Here is a 24,950-nt window from a genome sequence, read left to right as displayed (position 1 = left end):
TGCAAAACTAAAAGCATATTATTTCCAGTGAGCTAGTACATACCACTGAAAAGACAGATTGATACCACAGAAAACCTTGATTTACATTACCACCAAGATCTCATGTAATAGGAGCAGAGTAGTCCCCCAAAAGAAAAATAGGGTCTGTTACCAAAAGAAGGAAGAAGAGGAAGTTCCCTGGTGGCCTAGTGGCTAGGATTCTGGGTTTTCACTGCAGTGGCCTGGGTTCAATCCCTGGTTGGGGAACTGAGATCCTGCAAGCTGCATGCTGTGGGCAGAAAAAAAAAAAAAGGAAGAAGTGAGGCTGAGAAGATGTCCAAAAACATTTCACCCCTTTGAACATGGACATTCTGTTATATGACCACAGTTCAATGATCAAAATTAAAAAAAATTTACCACTGGTATAATACTATAATCTATCATCCATAAAATTCCCCAATTGTCTCAATACTGTTCTTTTTTAAAGAAATTTTTAATTTTGGAATAATTTTAGGTTTACAGAAAAGTTTCAAAGCTAGTACAGAGAGTTCCCTTATATCCTTCACCTATTGCCCCTAAAGTTAACATCTTTTATTACCAGAGCACAACTAAGAAGCCAACACTGGTTTATCACAATTAACTAAATTCCAGATTTTATTCATATTTCACTAGTTTTTCAATAAATGTCCTTTTTCTGATCTAGGATCCAATCCAAGATACCACACTGCATTTAAACCAATAATGTTTTTCTTAACAATTTTTTTTTTTCTGGTCCAGGATCCAAACCAGGATTACCCATTGTATTTAGTTGTCATATTTCTTCAGACTCCTTTAATCTGGAACAATTCCTCAGCCTTTCAACATCTTTCATGACATTGATATTTTTGGAGAGTACAGGCCAGCGATTTTGTAGAGTGCCCCTCAGTTTTGGTTGGTCTGATGATTCCTCATTATTAGATTCAAGTTATGCATTTGGGCAAGTATATCATGTAAGTGATATTCTTAGCATTTCATGCCAGGAGGCACAATGTCAAACTTGCCTTATTACTGGTGATCTTAGTTTTTTTTTATTTTATTTTAAAATTTTATTTATTTATTTATTTACTTATTTGGCTGAGGTGGGTCTTCGTTGCTGCACGCGGGCTTTCTCTAGTTGTGGCGAGCAGGGGCTACTCTTCGTTGCAGTGCGCAGGCCTCTCATCGTGGTGGCTTCTCTTGTTGTGGAGCACAGGCTCTAGGTGCGCAGGCTTCAGTAGTTGTGGCATGCGGGCTCAGTAGATGTGGCTCACGGGCTCTAGAGCACAGGCTCAGTAGTTGTGGTGCACGGGCTTAGTTGCTTCGCAGCATGTGGGATCTTCCCGGACCAGGGCTCAAACCCGTGTCCCCTGCATTGGCAGGCGGATTCTTAACGACTGCGCCACCAGGGAAGTCCCATTACTGGTCACTTTAACTTTAATTACTTGGTTAGGGTGGCATCCACCACATTTCTACATTGTAAAATTACCATTTTTCCCTTAATTAATTACTTAATTACAAAGGGAAAAATGGTAATTAAGTAATTTTCAGGGGAAATAATATCCTGTTCCTCATCAAACTTTCACCAAAGTGCTAGTTTTAGCACTCTGTTAATCTACCCGTTCCCCTTCCATCTTTTTTTTTTCTTCTTGAATTTTTTTTTTTCCACAGAAACCATCTCTTTTTCTCACTGAAATTCCCCCAATCTAGACTTTTCAGGTCATGTTCTCTTAAACTCATTCCAAATAGGCTTTCCCCTACACCACTCCGCTGAAACTGTTCTGGTAAAGGTCACCGATAAAATTCTACTTGCTGTATCCAATGACCAAGTCGTCGGCCTTAATTATTAACAGCTTAGGACGCGATGTAGCCCTCGGTTCTCTGTGAAGCATTTATTTCCACGTTGCTTACAGCAGCCACATTCTCCTGGTTCTCCTCCTGCTTCACTGATCTTTCCTTCTCAGTCTCCCTGCTGAGTCCTTCTCATCTCTACAAACTCTCAACTTGGGAATATCCCAGGGCTCTATCCTCAGACCTCTTCTCTTCTCTCTCTATATGCTCTTCATTGGTAACCCCATTTGTCTGATGGTTTTAAAGTCTATCTATATAATGATATCTCCCAAATGTATTTCTTGTAGACATCTCTCCTGAACTCAAGCATATTTGCCCAACTTCACCACCTGGTTGTCTCTAATCGGCATCTCAAACTCAACACGTTCAAAACAGGTCCTGCTCTCTCTCCTTCTCCCTAGATGTGTTCCTCTTGCAGCCTTCTCCATCTCATCTGATGGCAATTCCATCCTTTCACTTGCTCACACCTGGAACTTGGGAATCATCCTTGAGTCTCCTTTTTCTCTCATACCTTACATATGATCTACAGTAAATCAATATCGAGTCTGCCTTCAAACTAGACCTTGAATGCAACTACTTCTCACTAGCTCTTCTGCTACTACTTGGTCTGAGCCACCATCATCTCACTTCTTGATTATTCTAATGACCTCCTAACTGGTTGTACCCTGGCTTTCCTCCAGTTTATTCTCCACACAGCAGCCAGAGTGATCATATTAAAACTTGAGTCAGACCATGCCACTCCTCTGCTCAAAATTCTCCAGAAGCCTCTATTTTCACTCAGAGGAAAAGCTGAAGTCCTTACATTGATTACAAGTCCCTCCACAGTCTGGGCCCTCACCCCTCCTTACCTCTTTATTATTCTCCCTTCTCCAGGTACATGGCCCTCCTTGTTGTTCTTTAAATGTGTTTGGCACTTTCTGCTTCAGGTCTTTGCTCTTGCTGTTCCCTCTACCTAAAACCCTTTTTCATCTGGCATGAGTTTGCAACTTCATTTCCTTCAGGTCTTTGCTCAAATATCTCCTAAGAGAGGCCTTCCTGGACTACTCTGTTTAAAACTGCAGCCCTCCACTACTGCCTATCCCCTTTCATTGCACTATTTTTCTCCATAGCATTTATCAGTATCTAATAAAATAGAACATTAGCTCCACGAGGCAGGCATTTTTGTCTGTTTTGCTCACTACTCCATACCCAAATCAATGTCTGGTATATAACAGGAACTCAGGCAACATGTTTTTGTTGAATGAATATTAGATATATGCTTACGATAAGGCCTGACAGTATACACACATTAAAAAAAAAGAAAAAAAAGGGACTTCTCTGGTGGTCCAGTGGTTAAGAATCTGCCTTCCAATGCAGGGGGCGTGGGTTTGATCCCTGGTCAGGGAACTAAGATCCCACATGCCACGGGGCAACTAAGCCCATGTGCCACAACTACTGAGCCTGTGGGCCACAACTAGAGAGAAGCCCGAATACCGCAATGAAAGATCCCATGTGCTGCAACTAAGACCCTATGCAGCCATAAATAAATTAATAAATAATTTTAAAAAAAAGAGAGAGAGAGCTGGGGCTGAGGGGTGGAGGAGAAAGGTCTGAAGAAACCTATAGAAGAGAAATTGTCCCAAACCTCGTCTGGGTAAAGGGTTTTTTTTTTGCATACTATAATTCATGACTTCCTTCTGGGAAAAAATGATCATTCCTGATACGCAATTTCTAAATGACTTTAATGGAATTAAGACTTGTTATAGAAACTAGTTATCCACCCAACCTGATGCCTGTTAGATACACTCTCATTTTTATAGCTCGCCAGCGATTATGTAACCCTTCTCTTTTCCTATATAAACTCTTTTCCCTGAGTGAAACTTGAAATTGCCCTCTTGCTGTTCCCTTACAGCTAGATTGTAATAAAGCTTTGAAACGTACTCATAACTAAGCTGTCTGAAACTAAAAACCTTTTTAACAGGGATCTAATACATTAATTTACATAGTTTAGATTTTAAAACTATTTACAGATGATATGTTATTACAGTGTTACTAAGTTTAATTCTTTTTAAAAATAAAATGAAAGAAGAAACTCTTCCTTTAAATAAATTACTGTTTTCTATTTACCACGTCTATATGGCATATGTTTTCTATATGTCACGTACTAGAAATCTCCGCTAGATGAAGAGGAAATCCCTGAGGCCTTCCGGACATAAACTCCAGGAGCCGTATGGGAAATGTAGTCTCTGGTGGATTTCCCCAGAGAACCCTGGGGGGAGGGTCTGGGTGCGTCGCTACTTCCGCACACGCGCAGTGGGGACCTCAGGAAGTGTTTGCGTTCTTCCACGTGTTTCAGTACTGAGCGGCGGGTGAGCCAGAAAGGCTTGAGGGACAGGTGGAGAGCAGAGACCGGCTTCTCAGTTCATGTGAAGAAAGCAAAATTGTAGGTAACTCCTATGCGCGGGGGCATTTGGCTCAGAGGAAGCCGAGTAAGGGCTGGGCTCCTTTCTGCCCAGGTCTGGCAGGGGCGCGGCGGGCCAGTCTGCGTTGCTGTGTTGTAGGTAGTGTGGACCGCGTAGGGAGCCCCCGCCTGTGCGTTGAACCGTAACTCATCTCATTCCACAAGATTTTTGACTCGCCGAAGGCAGTAAACCCCTTCAAAGCGGCGGGGAAGAGAACCAATACAGCCAGTGCCAGGCACTGTTAAGCACATTATTTTAAAGTATTGGCATTTGTTTATCACGATGACTTTGTAAGTGTACTCATCGTTTTACAGGGAGGTGTGAAGCTGCTTCAAATCACACAGCTAGTTAGTGGAGGAGCGAGTATTCAAACTCAGTGCCCTTTTACCCAAATTTCATTATTTTTGCAACTTAGTACTTTGCCTAAAACAAAGAGTTAGTTTGTATTCTTCTTGAGGAGTGAATGCTAAATGAACTTCAACTTTTGATCATTGTTACTGAGAGAACTCTTGGTGTCTCTGCAGGAAGACTGTGTAATTGAACCTGAGGGTCCCTCTTGCGTATTCCTGCCTGTTTCAGTTTCCAGCGGCCCTGGTTAAAATCTACAAAAAGCCAACCTAGGGCCACAGGATGGTGAGTTTAAAGAATCGCGGCCCAACGTGAAGGTTCTCGTTGAAGGAGTGTTGCTTCTCCATCAGATTAACCCCGGGAAGAGGCTCTCCTGACCTGTGACTTTTTTACCCCATTTCAGTTGAGACAAGAATCAACTTCTGTCTCTACTATCTAGTGAGAGTAGGGCTTGACTCATGGCATTACATGTAAGTACCATCAAGGACTGTGTTTATGGAGGTGTTGCCCCAAATGTTTGAGGAGAGAGGTGAGAATTACAGAAAATGAGTTTAGGTTTATGGGTCAGGCTCCACAGGAAAATGAAACTCACAGGAGGAGAATGAGGGTATGGTCAAGGGAAAGAAGAATCAAGAGCTACTACAGAAGAAATTCTGCTTCTTTGCTAAATCACACAGCTAGTTAGTGGAGGAGGGAGTATTCAAACTCAGTGCCATTTTACCCAAATTTCCTTATTTTCATTTATTCATTCCCCTTCTCTCTTTCTCTCTCTCTCAGGCTCTCACAAACACACATTCACACCAGTGCGTTCCCTTCCTTATTGCTTCCTTCACAATTAAGCTGGCTCCTTACTATTTTAGTTGTCATATTTGCCCTTTGGGGTTACGCTGATTTCCTTTCTCCCCTTACCTAAATGCAGAACTAGTTTACAGAGTAATCACAGCCTCATGGTGCTAGAAGGACTTTTAGGAGTCTTCTGGTCTGCTTCTTCATTTTAAGGAGATGGCAATTGAGTGCTAGAGTCCCACAGCTTGTTAGTGGCTGAGTCAGGCCTGAAATCCAGTCTTCAATTCCCAGACTGTTCTTTCTCCTGCATCACAGTTCAAAAGTTTTGCCACGGGACTTACCTGGTGGCGCAGTGGTTAAGAATCCGCCTGCCAATACAGGGGACACGGGTTCGAGCCCTGGTCCGGGAAGACCCCACATGCCGCGGAGCAACTAAGCCCTTGCGCCACAACTACTGAGCCCCTGTGCCACAACTACTGAAGCCTGTGCGCCTAGAGCCCGTGCTCTGCAACAAGAGAAGCCACCGCAATGAGAAGCCCGTGCACTGCAATGAAGAGTAGCCCCCACTTGCCACAACTAGAGAAAGCCCACGGGCAGCAACGAAGACCTAGCACAGCCAAAAATAAAAAAAATAAAAAAAAGTTTTGCCGCACCGCAGCGGCATGCAGGATCTTAGTTCCCTGCCCAGGGATTGAACCGGTGCCCCCTGCAGTGGAAGCGCGGAGTCTTAACCACTGGCCTGCCAAGGAAGTCCTCTGCATCACAGTTCAGTTGGACCAAAGTTGCTTAATAAGTTTCTTTTGAAAACATGTAACAAGGAGTTTGATTCATTCAGCAAATATTTGCTGAGTGTCTGTTGTGGACCAAACACCATTCTGGTATTTGGTGTACCACAGTGAGCAAAACAGAATCTATGTTTTTCATGGAGGTAGAGAAACAAAAACCAAATAAACAGATACACAATCTGTCATTTGATAATAGGTGCAATGGAGAAAAAGACAGAGTAAGGGTGTACAGAGTGGTGGTGACTGTGAGGGAGGAAGCTCTTTTATCTGAGGTTGTCAAGAAAAGCCTCGCTGCTAAGTGACCTGTAAACAGAGACCTGAAGGAATTTAGAGAGTGAGCTGTGCAGTATCTCGATTTTTCCCGGGGGAAAACAGCCCAGACAGAAGAGATGTGCAGAGATCCTGAGTAATCATCCTTGGTATTTTGGAGGAAGAGCAAGAAAGCTGAATGTCTGATCAGAGTGACTATAGGAGGGTGCTTGAAGGATTGAAGTAGATGAGGTTAGAAGAGGTGGAACCAAGATGTTGTAGGGCGTTACAGACCTTTGTTTAAATTTTATATGTATATTTTTAAACTGTATATATTTACATGTATGTGTATATGTATATATTTGAAAAAATAATACATTATAAACATTTAGAAAGTACAAATATGTAAAAAAATAAAATAGAAGTTACATATGATTCTGCTGTCTTTACAACCCTAAATAACAGTTATTTACATTTTGGTAAATAGCTATTATTTATTTGCAGAGACCACCAAGCTTGTGTGTCTCTGTATCTGCGTGCATATTCTTTTAAAAGGGGAGGGGAGGATCATGTTATATATTTTAACGTACTTTTTTCACCTACAAATATAAATGGAACCTCTTTCCAAAGCAGTATCTTTCTACAGCATCTTTTTTTTTAAATCAACACTGTTAATGGACATTTAAGCTATCATCTTTTTTTCTAAATCAACACTCTATTAATGGACATTTAAGCTATTGTCTGTGTTTTCATATTATAAGCAATGATATAAAGACATTATTTGTCATCTCTCCCTTTCTCCCCTTTTTTATTTTTAAAAATAGTCACAGACTTATTGAGTGCTTACCACATATTGTTCTGAGTGGTTTCCATGTATTCACTTATTTAATCCTCGTAAAAATCCTATGATGTGTGTACTATTATCATCAGCGTTTTGCAGATAAGAAAACTGAGGTATAGAGTAGTTAAGTAACTTTCTCAGGGTCATTGCTGCTAGTAAGTGGAGTAGCTGAATTTGAACTCAGTTGCCTGGCTCCAGAACTCAGGCTTTTAATCTTCATATCCATCAATTTTTATTTCTTTGGGATAAGTTTCTGGGAGAAAAGAAACACTAGATCAGAAATTAACAATAAATTGTAGTAGATCAATGGGCAGAAATGTATACATCTACCCAAGAGAGACCATCCTTATCCAAGTTTCCTGTGATCATATCAGTATTAAAAGTGGACAAGTTGGTCTTTCTATAACATGGACTTCCCTGCTTGTTTGAAAGGTCATTCTTCCCCCAGTAGCCTTTTTTGTAGCTGGCATACGGGTACTTATTTCTAGGCTGGAAAGGCAGGGGACTCCCCCTGTCTTGTTTTCGTAGATCGGTGTCCTTTCTCATGAGCCGCAGAAAGCGACCAACTTCCAGGCAAGATATCCATCCATCCATACGTCTATCCATCCATTTATTCATTCAAATTCCACTTTGCTTTCTGGTGAATTTGAAGTGACTTGTAAGACTCCATATATTAAAGTGGAAAAGTATTAATAGGTAAGAATATAAATGGGAAAAATATAGATTGAAATTTAAATTGAAGAAAAATTAGAAAATTGATATGGAGGCCTTAGGGTCTGCACATACTTTGTAATGTTGAGATGCAAATTTATGCTTAATCTTGGCAGTCATAAAAACAGGATACCCAATCAGTGAAGTTATTGGCCATGTCCTAGAGAATAAGGTATAACAATTCCATAGATAAAGATTTTCCTGGCACTTATTGTGAATGAAAAAAATTTGATGATTTGTCATAAATGAGTAGCCGTTTTCATATAACTGTTTTTCAGTGTCCCTTTGTGTAAGCAGAATACATGAGGCCAAAACAATGCTCAGTGAACTTAGTATTATCTTATTCCTTCCCTTCCTCTCCCTCTCTCCATATATATGTACGTATATGTATGTATATATACGTATGTGTGTATATGTATATAGTGGGACAGTTTTAATATGATTTTCTTCTATCACAAATTTTAATTCTAAATCAAGTACATAGTTTTTAGTTATTCTAGGTAACTTACTGCAAACTCTGAACATATGAACATAATTAGAGGAATTGCTCTGAATCCCCTCCACGTGCCCCAGTGGTGCTCACTTCAGGTCGAAGATGAATGTACTATTACAGGGATCAGTGACATTCCAGGATGTGGCCGTGGACTTCACCCTGGAGGAGTGGCAGCTGCTGGGATGTGCTCAGAGGAAGCTGTATTGGGATGTGATGCTGGAGAACTTTAGAAACCTCATCTCAGTGGGTAAGGACAACTTCCCTGTGTAACTCAGGATATACTAATAGTACCCTTCCTTTAAGACTTGAGAAACCTGTGAACATTCTGAAGCATTAGTAAGTTTGACCCTGAATTTTAGTGGTCAAAGAATCTTTTTCTTTTTTTTGCTATTTCTGTTAGTTTGTTTGTTTATTTATGGCCGTGTTGGGTCTTCTTTGCTGCGTGTGGGCTTTCGCTTTCTCTAGTTGTGGCGAGCGGCGGCTACTCTTCGTTGCGGTGCATGGGCTTCTCATTGCGGTGGCTTCTCTTGTTGCGGAGCACGGGCTCTAGGCGCGTGGGCTTCAGTAGTTGTGGCACATGGGCTCAGTAGTTATGGCTGCGAGCTCTAGAGAGCAGGCTTGGTAGTTGTGGTGCACGTGCCTCGTTGCTCCTCGGCATGTGGGATCTTCCAGGACCAGGGCTCGAACCCATGTCCCCTGCATTGGCAGGTGGATTCTTAACCACTGCGCCACCAGCTTAGTCCGGTCAAAGATTCATAATCCCCTTTGGGGATCAGGTAGTATGTTTAATGCTTCTGCCTCCCAAATGAAGAAGGGTCTTTTCTGTTCTAAAGCTTGTTTGTTATCTTCACAGGCCCTAAGACTCCAGGAGGCAAACCCGAATTGTGAGGTAGTCATTTGTTCCTAGCACTTTGTCCCCAGTTCTGTGTTGTTTCCCATGAACAGGGTGTCCAGTCACCAAAACAAAAGTGATCTTCAAGGTGGAGCAAGGACAAGAGCCATGGATGGTGGAGGGAGAGAACCCACATTGGCGCTCTCCAGGTGAGTCAGAGAAAGCAGGTAGATGGGAGTCTCTGGAACTGAGATCTCAGTTGGTGAGTGAGGGACAGGCACCTCTGAAATACTTTTCAGGAAGCACCTCTTAAAACCACACACCTTTGAAAGTGACTGGGTACACCTGACACAGCATCCTCAGATCCCCAGATGGCACCTTCACTTCCACTCTTCCACGTGGCTGCTCTTTCTGTTTCTCAGCTCTTGTGTGGGAGGATGTCCTTCCTCTCTGCTCTGGCTCCTCACGCTGCCTGTTCCGTCGAAGTGCTTGTTGGTTCTCTCAGTTCCTAGAATTCTCATTCTTCCCTCCTCAACATCATGGCCGATCTTTCCATACATCTATTTCTAATAATGTAATCAGATTGTGTTTATTTGAGAAATAAGGAATGAGGTAAGAGTCCAAATTGTTACACTAATAAGATTCTCCCTTGATGGAAGGCAATCTCAGAAACAGTGAAGAATTGGCTTCCCCTCCGTTTTCCCTAACATTATTATATCAGTGGACTTAGCATTTGTAGGGTTTTGAGCAGTGATGATGTTGTTTTGGATATGGTGTGGCACCATAGTAACAGTAGTCAGAGTTAACTTTCTTAACCACACAGTATATAAAGGCAAAAGTTGGTAAAGCCTAGGAGTCTTATGGTTCAGATCCCCAGAAATAATGGAATCTGTATGTGTGGAAACCAGAATGCGAAATTTGAGTTAAAGAGTGTGGTGTCAGGGGCAAAGCAGAGTTTTGGAGGCTAGTACATCTGGAAGGTTGAAAGAGGTTATAAAAAAATAGGATTATTTATCAGGAAAAATTCTTATCAAGTAGTAGAAATAACTGATGATAGAAGCAAAAGAATTGACATCTGGTCTCTTTTCAACATTCTGCTGAGCCTCTGTGTTCCTGGGTATGTGTAGGCATTGGAGAATGAATCCTAGCTAGAAGTGGAGTTGGAGAACTTTCTACAAATAGGCCTCAACTGTGGCTTGGGTGGCTAGAGAGGATATAGGAAAGTGCCTATAGGTAAAAGGGAGTTAATGGCTTGACAGTTCTTTTGTGGTTGTGTGCAGGATGAGGAAGGAGAAGGAGAAATGTGTGAAAGAGACTCGGGAGCATCCTAACAGGATAACTTAATTCTTAGATGTTGTAGATTTTGACTCTGGTCAAATTTCCCCAACCCAATCTAGCTCTTCTCATTTCTCAGAATTCCTTTATCTCCTTGTTCCCCTGGTTACCCTACTCATTCACTCCTCTGAAATGGCATTCCCCATTCTCAGAGCTACTCTGCATCCTTGTTAAGAGCCCTTTTTAACTTTCTTTGTCATTGTTATAACATTACTTTGTGCCTATCTTACCGTCTTTCACAGAATGGAAAGTCATATTTATAAATAGAAAAAGCTACTTGTTCTCATTATTGTTTTCCGGAAGCCTCCATTTCAGCAGTTTCTTCTTAATGCCCAGAGCAGGACAAATACAGATTTCTTTTTTGTTTTGTAGTCCAGAATGGGAGACTAGACGTGAAACCAGAGACTTTTTGCATGTGTGTGGTAAAAAAAAAAAAAGCATAATATGAAACTTACCCTCATTGGCAAACTTTTAAGTGTATAGTACAATATTGTTAACTGTATACACATTGGTGTACAGGGGATCTCTAGAACTTCCTCATCTTGCAGGACTGAAACTCTAAACCCGTTGAACAACTCGCCATTTCCCACTCCTCCCTGCCCCTGGCAACCACTACTCTACTTTCTGCTTATATAGGTTTGACTATTTTAAATACCTTATGTAAGTGCTATCATGCAGTTTTTGTCCTTCTGTGACTGACTGATTTCACTTAGCCTAATGTCCTTGAGGTTCATCCATGTTGTAGCATATGAAGGATTTCCTTCTTTTTTAAAGTATGTATATACCATATTTCCTTTATCCATTCATCTGTCAGTGGACATTTAGATTGTTTCCAACTCTTGGCTATTGTGAATAATGCTGCAGTGAGCACAGGAGTGCTAATATCTCTAGGAAATCCTGTTTTCAATTTTTTTGATAAATACCCAGAAGTGGGATTGCTGGATCATATGGTGGTTCAATTTTTGATATTTTGAGGAAACTCCATACCGTTTTCCATAGTGGCTGTACCATTTTACATGCACGCCAACAGTGCACCAGGGTTCTAATTTCTCCACATTCTTGCCAACACTTGTTATTTTTTTTTTTGTTTTTTAATAACGGACATCCTAACAGGTGTGAGGTGATATCTTATTGTGGTTTTGATTTGCATTTCCCTGATGATTAGTGATGTTGAGCATCTTTTCATATACCTGTTGACCATTTGTATGTCTCCTTTGGAGAAATGTCTATTAAAGTTCTTTGCCCGTTTTTTGCTATTGAGTTGTAAGGGTTCCTTATATATTTTGGATATTAACGACTTATCTAATATATGTTTTTAAAATATTTTTTCCCATTCTGTAGGTTGCCTTTTCACTCTATTAATTGTTTCCTTTTCTTAACAGAAACTTTTTAGTTTGCTGTAGTACCACTTGTCTATTTTTGCTCTTGTTGTCAGTGCTTTTGGTTCCCTATCCAAGAAATCATTGTGAGCACCAATATTCTGAAGTTTTCCCCTATCTTTTCTTCTAGGAGTTTTATAGTTTCAGATCTTTAATACATTTTGAGTTGATTTTTGTGTGTGGTGTAAGATTGGGGTCCAATTTCACTCTTTTACATGTGGGTATCTGGTTTTCCCAGCACTATTTGTTGAAGAAACTATTCTTTCCTAATTGTGTTGTCTTGGCACACTTCTTGAAGACCATATATGCGTGGGCTTATTTCTGGGCTCTCTATTCTTTTCCATTGGTCTATATGTCTGTCTTTATGCCAGTACCATAAAGTACAGTTTTGATTACTGTAACTTTGTGATGTGGTTTCAAGACAGGAAATGTGAGGCCTGCTGCTTTGTTCTTTCTCAAGATTATTTTGGCTCTTGGGAGTCCTTCGTGGTTCCATACGAATTTTAGAATTGCTTTTTCTTTTTTTTTTTTTTTTAGTTAATTAATTTATTTTTAAATTTATTTTTGGCTGCATTGGGTCTTCGTTGCTGTGCGTGGGCTCTTCTCTATTTGCGGCGAGTGGGGGCTACTCTTTGTTGCGGTGCGCAGGCTTCTCATTGGGGTGGCTCCTCTTGTTGCAGAGCACGGGCTCCAGGCATGTGGGCTTCAGTAGTTGTGGCACACGAGCTCAGTAGTTGTGGCTTGTGGGGTCTAGAGTGCAGGTTTAGTAATTGTGGCACACAGGCTTAGTTGCTCTGCAGCATGTGGGATCCTCCCAGACAAGGGGCTCGAACCCTTGTCCCCTGCATTGGCAGGTGGATTCTTCTTTTTTATATATATATAAATTTATTTATTTTATTTATTGATTTTTGGCTGCATTGGGTCTTCATTGCTGTGCACGGGCTTTCTCTAGTTGCGGTGAATGGGGGCTACTCTTCGTTGTGGTGCATGGACTTATTATTGTGGTGTCTCCTCTTGTTGCAGAGCATGGGCTCTAGGTTCATGGGCTTCAGTAGTTGTGGCATGCAGGCTCAGTAGTTGTGGCTCGCGGGCTCCAGAGTGCAGGCTCAGTACTTGTGGCGCACGGGCTTAGTTGCTCCGCAGCATGTGGGATCTTCCCAGACCAGGGCTTGAACACGTGTCCCCTGCATTGGCAGGCGGATTCTTAACCATTGTGCCACCAGGTAAGTCCCGGCAGGAGGATTCTTAACCACTGCACCACCAGGGAAGGCCCCTAGAATTGCTTTTTCAAATTCTGCAAAAAATTCCACTTGGATTGCACTGAATCTGTAGATACATTTGGGTACATTTGGGACATTTTAACAATAGTCCATGAACACAGAAAATGGAAAATGTCTTTGCATTTATTTGTGTTTTCTTTAATCTCTTTCAGAAGTGTTTTGTAGTTGTCAGTGTACAGGTCTTTCATCTCCTTGGTTAAGTTTATTTTATTCTTTTTGATGCTATTGTAAATGGATTGTTTTCTTAATTTCCTTTTCAGATTGTTTGCTTTTAAGGTATAGAAAGACAACTGATTTTTGTATGTTGATTTTGTATCCTACAACTTTGGTGAATTTATTAGTTCTAACAGTTTTTTCATGGAATCTTTAGGGTTTTCTGAATACAAGATCATGTCATCAATGAACAGAGATTCTTTTACTTCTTCCTTCCCCATTTGGATGTTTTTTGTATCTTTTTCTTACCTAATTGGTCTAGCTAGGACTTTAGTACTATGTTGACTAGAAGTGGTCAGAATAGGCATCCTTGCCCAAAAACATAGACTTTAAAAATTTCTTTCTATTACATGATATTGGAAGGAGTAACTGAGAATGTTTCATTTTACTCCTTTTTAGAAGTTATCTGCTTACTTGATGATGAGCTAGAGGGACAGGAAGGAGAAGGAAGCAAAGACAATTTTTTGAACCAAGGTATGTTCACCTTCAAGAAAACACTGACCAATGAGACAGTCCAAAATTGTAATCTGAGTATAAATTTTATTTCTTCAAGACAAAAACAACATAAATGTGAATCAAATGGAAAGTGTTTGCAACCTAACTTATACTTTCTTAGTTATAATAAAAGTTATATCAGAGAAAACTCTTATGAATACAAGGAATGTGGAAAAGCCTTCAAAAACAAGTTGTGCCTTATTAGACATGAAAAAAAGCACAGAAGGAAAAAAACCTTTGGGTGCAGTGAATGTGGGAAAGCCTTCCAAAAGAAGTCTCGTCTCATTAGACATGAAAAAAAGCATACAAGGAAAAAAAACACCTTTGAATGCAGTGACTGTGGGAAAGCCTTTAACAGTAAGGGACACCTTGCAGCTCATCAAAAAATTCATAGTGGAGAGAGACCCTTTGTGTGCAGTGATTGTGGGAAAGCTTTTACGCATAAAGCACAACTCGTGGTCCATCAGAGACTCCACACTGGAGAGAAGCCTTATGAATGTGGTCAATGTGGGAAGTCATTCACCTGGAACTCCTCCTTTACTCAGCATGTGAAATCGCACACACCCGAGAACTCATTTGAATGTAAGGAGTGTGGGAAAAGCTTCAAGTACAGTTCATCCCTTTATAAACACTCCAGAATCCATACAGGCGAGAAACCATACCGATGCAGAGAATGTGGCAAAGCCTTTGCAGACTCATCAGTGTTGGTCATGCACCAGAGAATTCATACAGGCGAGAAACCCCACGGGTGCACTGAATGTGGCAAAGCCTTCAACAAGAGATCACATCTCCTTAAACATTACTCAACTCACAGCAGAGCAACAAAATAAATGCAACACATGTGGGAAATCTTTTAACTGGAAGACACATCTCATTCTCCATCAAGGAAGTCATAAAAACAAGGGAGCTTTGTAAATATGGGAAAACTTAAAATTAGCCTTTTACTGAAGCAGCAAAGAATTCATCATGAGAAAAACTCTATCAGTTGAATAAATGTGGAAAAGCATGTTCTGAAATTCATGTTCTGTAAGTGATATTACTAGTTTTATTGAAAAGATTACAGAAAATTTTGAGCTACAGACAACTTTACAGTAAAACTGAGGAAGTTGTGAAAAAATTGAATAATTAAGGCATCAGACTGACTATAATTGCATGTGTACACTGCCCCTGATTTATGATTTTTACACAATTTATACAAATGTCTGCATTGCTTTAGAAATTTGTATAACTGTGGGTTTGAAATATATGCTATGCACATTATACAAAATTATATCTGTTATAACGATGGTTGCACAACATTGTGAATGTACTTAATGCCAATGAATTGTACACTTAAAAATGGTTTAGATAGTACATTTTATGTTCTGTACATTTTACTACAATAAAAAATGTATAAATAAAACTTAAACCCCTTCTAAAATTATATCTATTAAGATCTCTGGTAGGGCTTCCCTGGTGGCACAGTGGTTGAGAATCTGCCTGCCAATGCAGGGGACACGGGTTCGAGCCCTGGTCTGGGAAGATCCCACATGCCGTGGAGCAACTAGGCCCATGAGCCACAACTACTGAGCCTGCGCGTCTGGAGCCTGTGTCCCACAACAGGAGAGGCCGTGACAGTGAGAGGCCCGCACACCGCGATGAAGAGGGGCCCCCGCTCGCCGCAACTAGAGAAAGCCCTCGGACAGAAACGAAGACCCAACACAGCCAAAAATAAATAAATAAATAAATAAATAATCCTTCCCTCTACTTTAAAAAAAAAAAAAGAAAGCTTTAAAAAATTAAAAAAAAAAAAAAAAAGATCTCTGGTAAACACCATCATTGTCTCTTCAAAGCCTAAAATCACCATATCCAGAATTGCCAAATATAAATGAAATAATATGGTTTATTATGTAGGATGAAGGTCAGTGCTATGAACTTGATCTCTAACCATTTTGTGGCACTTATGAATAGTTACGGCAGTTGTTACTGAGCCTTCTTGAGCCTCCTCTTAAATAATAGTCAGGGACAGTTATGAAGTCTTCTGCTCTGCTCAGCTGAGGACATTGTGTAATATGTTTTGTTCTCTGTGCACAACGTGTGTGCGTGCATGTGTGTGTGTGTGCGTGTGTGTATTTAATCCTTATTAACTGGACGCTGAAGAAAGAAAACAGCTGTGTTCTGTATTACTCTAAGCACTTAGTACAGGGAAAGAGGCATTTCTCCAGATAAATGGTCATAAATAAAAGCCATCCTATTTTACTGGAGCAGCTACATAAGTAGGAGTGAACCTAAAGCAGTATATAACTGGGGTACTTAGTTTAGAAAAATTAGGTGTCATAATACTTTGTGAGACTTCTGGAAGGAAATTATTAAAATCAATATTATTGATTAAAATAAAATTAAATTGTCTATATTATTATTAAAATCAATTATTACCTTTTTGTTTAGGAAATCGATTCAGAGATATCTCAGGCTTGTTTGGAAATTTCCAGGTGACTACCATAGGTATCATATCAAGCTATATTGAAAAGTGTTTCTGCTTCCTTGAACTTCTTAGCAACTCTTTTATAATTTGACATTACATAAATTCTGTGTATTCCCTTTAAAGACACATGAACTCACAATGATTTAAGTGAAAATTCTGTATTTCACTTTAAATGTTGCTTGCTAATATGAGTCTTTAAGCCCTTTCTTCAGACTTGGTTGAAGCTTAGGTACTGCATTGAGCTTGAACCTATATTCACAAAATCAGGTTTTCTCTTGCAAGCATAAGTTTTGGGATTATATGTGTGAACTTGGAATTGTTTTCCCTCATTAACATTTTTGCAGGGTGATGATGACAAAGACGTGAATGAGAGTGATTTTCTGACTATCCATCAAATCTAAGTGAAGCCTTGTCTTACAGAGTTTTCATTCTGAGACTGTATGCTAATTAAACTTAGTTAGTCACACCAAATCACTTGGCAAACCACAGAAGTATATATGTAAATTAATTATAAACTCAGGGATCTTTTTTCAATTTTGACTGCCTTTTCTCTCACTTCCCTTTAAAGCCGTCATTTTGCCTTATTTAACATTTTCTCTTCCCCTCCTAGCTCTTTCTCAGCTCCTGGCTTTAGCAGTAATATTAGTATCTGAGCAAATATAAAGTTTAAGACAGCAAGAAGACAGACACCCTTGGAGGGTGGGGACTGTCTCATTGCTGCTAGAATGAGTATTTGGTATTATGATCTGAGCTCTGAGTTAAACTATTTGTTCCCTTAATTAATAGAGTAAAATAATTAGCTAAGTATGAACCATAATGAAACAAAATTAAATAGGTGTTTAAAAAGTTGAGACAAAGAAAAAAAAATTTTTTTTCTATTTAAACCAAGTCATTGTCAGGCAATAAAACAAAACCATGAATCTCACTAATTCTAATGCATTTCATGGGTCTAGAGCTCACATTTGTGAGATGTGCAGAAAATCATGTCTAATAATAATCAAATATACAAATTATTTTTAAAGTCAAGTGAATTTGAAGTTCTTTTAATAAAACATATACATTTTTATTGAATAAAATAGGATAAGGGGTACTAGACATTTACATATAATTGGAAGACTCTTATATCTGCCAAGACCCTGTTGTTGGTGATTGTTGTGATCACAAGTTATTGTAGTGTTTTACTTTCTTGAACATATTTAATATATTACTCAATTTATCTTTCTTTTCTTTTTCTTTTCTTTTCTTTTCTTTTTTTTTTTTTTGGGTGTGGCTTGCGGGATCTTAGTTCCCCGACCAGGGATCGAACCCACGCTTTCAGAAGTGAAAGTGCAGAGTCCTAACCACTGGACCGCCAGGGAATTCCCTATCTTTTTTAAAAAGTTGAGATATAACTGACATGTAACATCATATTTGTCTCAGGTGTACAACATAATGAGTCAGTATTTGTATACATTGCAAAATGTTCTCCACAAGTCTAGTTAAAATCTGTCACCACACACAGTTACTAAAATTTTTTTCTTGTGATGAGAACTTTTAAGATCTACTCTCTCAGCAGCTTTCAAATATGCAACACAGTATTATTAACTATTAACCATGCTGTGCATTACATCCCTATTACTTACTTATCTTATAACTGGAAGTTTAAAGTTTGTACCTTTTGACCCCCTTCTCCCACTTTGCCCAGCCCCCACTCCCAACCCTTGGCAGCCACCAATTTGTTCTCTGTAATCTGTGGGTTTGGGTTTTGTTTTGTTTATTTTACATATAAGTGAGATTATATGGTATTTGTCTTTCTCTGTCTGACTTATTTCACTTAGCAAAATGCCCTCCAGGTCTATCCATGTAGTTGCAAATGGCAGGATTTCCTTCTTTTTTATGGCTGAGTAATATTCCATTGTGTATATACCACATTTTCTTTATCCATTCATCCATCAATTGACACTTAGGTTACTTCCATGTCTTGGCTATCGTAAATAATGCTGCAAGAAAACATTTCAAACAATAACTAGTTATATTTTCAAATAATATGTTTAACATGTTTTCTTTCAACCTCAGACATGTTTGTGGGCAAAGTACTTCTATATTTAAAGCTAGAGATATGACCATTTATCTGAAAAAAGAACAATAAAAAGTTATTTTCTCACATTTCCAGACTTCTTTGACACCTGGACTCTAGTACTGGACACATAAAAATTGCTACGTGGGGAGCTTTCTACCACTGACTTCATTCTTTTCCTGTATAACCTCAACCCCAGAACATGATTTTGGCAGGAAGAAAACCAAAATGTTATTTACACTCAGGTCAAATATCTTAAATCCACAGAAGCCCATTTTTCTTCATTGGAAGTCTGTGCCTTTGTCTAGTTGTCCAAAATGTTTGAAATAGTCATGCATAATGTAAGCAGATTATCCTTTTTCACACCCACCTTCCCTCAAGAATGTTACACTTTGAGATATTTTTACTTTAACTTTTTTCCTCTTAACAGGAACACTCAAATATGCTATTTTTTCTCTGTTTAAGTGTTTATACACGGACATTAGGTTGATTTTTTTCCACTTTGAAGATAGGTTTATTTTTTAATGCTTTTATTAAAAATATATATATATAGAGAGAGAGAGAAAGCCAAAAAAATCTCGATGAAAATATCACCTGAAATCTCATTTTCCTGAGAAACCGTCATTAACATCAGCCACCCGAGAAGAGTAGGATGCAAGAAGTATCGATGAACAAACAAGTTGTAAACAAGTTGGTAAAGCTGAGTTTATGTTGGTTGTAAGTAATTTAAATGATGACTGCTTTGGGAGAGGGCTAGAAATAAGGTAAAATGAATATTCTAGAGAATAAATTTGGAAAAGTGAGAGGAATCAGGGCTAAAGTGTTATAAAATCCTTGATCTGGGAAAGGATAGAGATACTAACTTTATACCTTGTTGAATATGCATGTTAAAAATTGAAAGTAAACCACTGAAAAATAGACTAGGTCGCAAATCACTAGAGAGAAAAAGGGATAAAGAGAGCTGTAAATCCAATAGGAAAGAAAAACCAAAGCAATGAAGGAAAGGCATGGTAAGTAGAAAGCAAAAATAAAACAGCAGGAATGTGTCAAAGTATATCACTAACCACAATAAATGCAAATGGATTAAATCACCTTTCCTAAGGAATAATAACGTTCTATTTTTTTTTTATAAATATGTCAGAAGCACCTTATAACTTACATTGCAAAAGGTAGATAATCAGGTGCTCTCCCTAACCCCAAATCAAAAGAGCTGGTGCCTTTCTGGAGAAAGGAAGCAAGAAAGAAGATAAATTGGTGATATTGTCAAATTATTTCATGAACTAATACTATCTCTTATAAAAACTTTTCTTCAATTTTTTCAAGTCTAGAAATTAACTATAGCTAGGAAGGTAGTAAATGTGTTTAATTAGTATAACAGTTACTGCTTTCTTTTGGACAGAGATGGGATTTAGTCTGATTTTTGAGCAAGGCGTTTCATATAGCACAGCAGCAGTAGAAAGTATCTTTAAGATCAGAGCAGCTGTTTCTCTTGCATCAGGGTTCTCTGTCTTCAATATATTTTAATCAAGATGGTAAAAGAGATACTCTTTATTCCTCCTTGTTTTAACCAGAAAGGCCTTAAAAATCCATACTTTTTCAGAGACTACCAGATTGTTTTTTAAAATCCAGGTATAAACTGCATACAAGAAGACTGAAGCAAAATCATACAGAAAGGATGGAAAATAAAGGAATGGAACAAGATCCACTGAGCAAATAATAGAAAACTGATACAACCTAATTAATTGCTATAGATCAGGAGTTGGCAAACTTTTTCTGTAAAGGGCTAGATATTAAATATTTTAGGCTTTTGTGGGCAATACAGTCTCTGTTACAACTACTCTGCTATAGCATGAAAGCAGCCATAGACACGTAAACGAACGAGTGTGGTTGTGTTCTAATAAAACTATTTACAAAAACAGTGAGCAGGGGACTTCCCTGGCGGTCCAGTGGTCAAGACTCCATGCTTCCACTGCAAGGGGCACGGGTTCCATCCCTGATTGGGGAAATAAGATTCCTCATGCTGTGCAGTGCGGCCAAAAAAAAGAAAAAAATAGGCAACAAACCAGAGCTGACCCCAGTTCTGACTGTATACTGATTATATAGCAGTGAGCAAAAAAAGGCATGATGCCAGCACTCAACTCAAAAAACAATAATCAAACAAATATATAATAACCCCAGGTATTGATAAGTAAAACATTAAAAAAAAAAAAAAACACCTGTCAGGTGATTGAATTCATAGGAAACTAAGGTGGAGTGGCCAAGGAAGTCCTCTGAGGAGACTTTTAAATAGAGACCTGAATGCAGTGAAGGAGGGAGCCTTGGAAAGATTGTGCAAGGGTCTGGAGGCAAGAGTGAGCCTGGCCTGTGGAGAATCAGCAAGAAGTCCAGTGTGGCTGGAGCAGAGAAGTGAAGGTGAGTTTTGTGCATTAGACAGGTGCCAGATTATGTGAGATTTCCTTCTAAATGTGATGGGAAGGTTTTGAAGATTTTGAAGATTTTTAGCGGAAGAGTGGTATAGTCTGGTTTATTTTTGGAAAGTTCTCTCTGACTGTGTGTGGGAAATGGATAGTAGGGATGGCAAGAGGGCAAATAGGGAGACCAGTTAAGAGGCAATTGCCTTGGAGTCCAGACCACAGAGCATGGTGTTTTAGTAGTGGAGGTGCTCTTCGAGGGGCTGGAATGTGTCAACTTTGGAAGCAGTGTGTTGAAAAGGGCAGAGCCACTGTCAGTCTGGGTCACTGCTATGGTCTGAACGTTTGTGTCCCACCGCCCCCAAATTCATACGTTGAAAACCTAATAACCAAGGTGATAGTAGTAGGAGGTGTGGCCTTTGGGAAGGGATTAGGTCATAAGGGCAGAGCCCTCATGACTGGGATTAATGCCTTTATAAAAGAGGCCCCACACACCTACCACTGGAACACACACCCACCCACATCCCTTCCTTCACATGCACACACAACAAATAGACTGCAGGAAATAAAAAGAAGGGAAGCTGTTACACAGCCAAAGAGGCTTAAAGGACAAAAGCAAATGCAACGTAAGGACTGTTTACATCCTGATTCAAATACACCAACTGTAAAAAGCTATCTTTGGATACAACCTGAGAAATCTGAATGTGGATGGAAAGTTAGATGATATTAAGGAGTAACTATTCATTTGTGTAGGTATGATAATAGAATAGTAGTTATGGCTTTAAAAAATAAGTACTTAGTGATGCAAACTATAGTAATTACCGGCAAAATGACATGATGATTTCTGGTCCTGATTTAAAATTCTCCAGGAAAATAACACACGCTTCCCCTTAAATCCCTGTAATTATAACAGGATTGCCAAAATGTTGATAACTGTCAAAGCTGGTTGATGGGTACATGGAGTTCATTACACTATTCTTTTTTGTGAAGTTTGAAAATGTCTGTGATGAAAAATGTTTTCATTGTTCAGTTATTGATTGGAACTGAATTTAGGAGTTAATGTGGGCACAGCTGCCATCTTTATAATATTGGTACTTTCCATTGTGAATATGGTATGTCAATGCATTTATTCATGTTTCCTTAAAAAAAAAAGAGGCCCCACAGAGCTTCCTAGCCCCTTCCACCATGTAAGAAGGAGTCTGCCACCCTGAAGAGGGCCCTCACCCGACCGTGCTGGCACCCTGATCTCAGACTTCCAGCCCCCAGAACTGTGAGAAATAATTTCTCTTGTTTATAAGCCTCCCAGTCTGTGGTATTTTTTTATAGCAGCCAGAATGGACTAAGATAGTCGCTGATTGACCACACAGAAAAGAGCTACCCACCAACATGGACCACCTACCCGGACTGTGAAATGAGGAAGAGATAGACTTCTATTTTCCTGAGCCAATGCATTGTAAGGTCTATTTGTTACAGCAGTTTAGTCTATTATAACTAATACATGGGTTGGCATTGAAGTAGTTTAAGGAGACTAATGAGCAGGTTACTATTTTTTGAAGGATAACTTAGGCAAGCTGAGTGGCACAGAAAGCAAGGCCATTGAGTAGAATACTGCAGTAGGCCACATAAGGAATGATGAAGGCCTGAACCAAGACCGTGGTACCGGGAGATAGAAACTATTATATTTAAAAGATAATTTGGAGGAGGTAATGAACAGGTTTTTTTCATCAACACATAAGTTATGACTGAAAGGTAAATAAACTGGTCAGGGCTTGGTGAATCAAACTACCCCTCAGTGGTGGAAATGTAAATCAACATAACTTTTTGGACCATTATTTGGTAATGTGCATTAAAAGTCTTAAAATGTCATACCATTTACTTATTTATTTACTTAATATATTTATTTATTTATTTATTTATTATTTTTGGCTGCCTTGGGTCTTTGTTGCTGCGTGCAGGCTTTCTCTAGTTGTGGCGAGCGGGGGCTACTCTTCGTTGTGGTGCACGGGCTTCTCATTGCGGTGGCTTCTCGTTGCGGAGCACGGGCTCTAGGTGTGCAGGCTTCAGTAGTTGTGGCATGCAGGCTCAGTAGTTGTGGCTCGCGGGCTCTAGAGCGCAGGCTCAGTAGTCGTGGCGCACGGGCTTAGTTGCTCCTCGGCATGTGAAATCTTCCCAGACCAGAGACCGAACCCGTGTCCCCTGCATTGGCAGGCAGATTTTTAACCACTGCGCCACCAGGGAAGTCCCTGTCATACCAGTTAAATGAGCCATTCCATTTCTATGAATCTGTCCTAAGGAAATGATTAGAAATTTAGTAAATGACTTCAGTACAAAGATGTTTATCATTGTCTTATTTACACTTGCAAAGGTTAGTGCAGTACTAAACCAACCCCCCAATCTACTTAGTGGCTTGTAAGTACAAAGATTTGTTTCTCACCCATGATACCTGCCCAGGCTGGACAGGCTGGGGCCTCAGCTCCATGTTGCCCCACTCTGGAACCATCTTGAATGTATTTGTTATCTGCTGCTGCATAGCAAATTACTCCAGAACTTAGTGGCTTAAAACAACAAAAATTTATTTTGTCGCAATTTCTGTGGGTCAGGAATCTGGGCATAGCTTCACTGGATCCTCTGGAGTTTAAGACGGCAATCGGGAATTCCCTGGCGGTCCAGTGGTTAGGACTCTATGCTTTCACCACCGAGGGCTCGGGTTCAATCTCTGGTTGGGGAACTAAAATCCTGTAAGCCATGCTGCGTGGCCTAGATAAATAAATAAACTTCATTAAAAAAAAAAAAAAGACTGCAATCAAGGTGTCTGCTGGGGCTACAGTCATCTCAAGCCTCAACAGGGGGAAGGACGTGCTTCCAAGTTCACTTATGTGATGATTGGCAGGCCTCAGAAAATCCATTTCCAAACTTAACTCATGTGGCTGCTGGCAGGCCTCAGGTCCTACCAGGCAGGATACATCAGCTCTTTACCACACAGCCCTCTCCAGGCACCACGTGGACATCTCACAGCAAAGCAGCTGGCTTCTCTTAAACTGATTAAGGGAGCAGCGGAGGGTAAAGAGGCCAAGCGTGATGGAAGCCAGAGTCTTTTTGTAACCTAATCTTGGAATTGATATCCCATCACTTTTGTCATATTCTATTCATTAGAAGCAAGTCACCAGGTTCAGTGCACATTCAAGGAGAGGGGATTACGAGGGCTTGAATACCAGGACAAGGGGATCATTGGGGGCCATTTTAGAGGCTGCTTGCCACAATGAACGTTACAATTTCTGGGGCAGAGGGAAAAGAAACATGACAATTTGTGCATTGGCTCTTAAGAGATTCCTTTTGGAAGTGGCACACATTACTTCTACTCATTTTGCAGCCAAACAAGTTACATTGTCACCACTAACTTCCAAGGGATGGGAAACTGCAATCCTACCATGTACTGGAAAGAAGAGGGAACCCAGAATATTTGTGAATAGGGCTGACTACCACAGCTACAGTTTCAACAATGGGAGAATAGTTTAAATTTTTGATACATCCATGTGCAGGATGTTATGTAACTCTAACATGTTAAGTGGGATTTGTCCTTTAGCCTAGGATAGAAACTAGGATTTACAGGTGAGGCATTAAGTACCCCACATTGTAAAAAGAGGCACAAATAATTGGGGGTCAGACAACTTCTCTGCTTCCAGGACTTGTTAAAGGGTGACCAAACCGACTTTTCCATCCTCAACCATCTTCTCAGACCTGCCCCATAACCCCTACAACCTCATATAACCAGAAGATTGGTCGGAGGGTGGGGATGGGAGTCAGCAGAGTCATGAATCAGCCCTGACGGAGACTGCCCTGGCATTTCTCTACAAAAATCAAGTGAGTGAGATAGGCTGGGATCTGGGACCTGGGACCCAGGACACTTTACTGGAGTGCTTGCACCTGGACAAACGTCTCCTTGAGCAACAAAATACAAAGAAACTGTAAGGGACTAAAAATAACTG

At 39.9% G+C, this 24,950-nt stretch overlaps 1 protein-coding gene across 5 annotated transcripts; it reads left to right on the top strand.

The window, feature by feature from the left end:
* The first annotated feature begins 4,148 nt into the window (after nucleotides 1–4,148).
* Nucleotides 4,149–14,999, top strand: LOC133088690 (zinc finger protein 684-like). Of its 5 annotated transcripts, none has more exons than XM_061186726.1 (5): nucleotides 4,149–4,267; nucleotides 4,811–4,919; nucleotides 8,620–8,746; nucleotides 9,445–9,540; nucleotides 13,938–14,999. In XM_061186726.1, exons 2-5 carry the CDS (start codon nucleotides 4,917–4,919, stop codon nucleotides 14,861–14,863), a joined length of 1,152 nt encoding a protein of 383 aa, XP_061042709.1. In that variant the 5' UTR covers nucleotides 4,149–4,267; nucleotides 4,811–4,916; the 3' UTR covers nucleotides 14,864–14,999. The 5 variants fall into 5 exon arrangements, with proteins under 5 accessions (XP_061042709.1, XP_061042705.1, XP_061042706.1 ...); XM_061186722.1 differs by having other exon boundaries at nucleotides 8,602–8,746; XM_061186723.1 differs by having other exon boundaries at nucleotides 4,149–4,271; nucleotides 8,602–8,746.
* Nucleotides 15,000–24,950: the final 9,951 nt, after the last annotated feature.

Source organism: Eubalaena glacialis, chromosome 3, assembly GCF_028564815.1.
Source record: "Eubalaena glacialis isolate mEubGla1 chromosome 3, mEubGla1.1.hap2.+ XY, whole genome shotgun sequence".
NCBI classification, from domain to species: domain Eukaryota; kingdom Metazoa; phylum Chordata; class Mammalia; order Artiodactyla; family Balaenidae; genus Eubalaena; species Eubalaena glacialis.
Note: the sequence above shows the minus strand (reverse complement) of the source record. Positions and strands in the feature narration are given on the sequence as shown.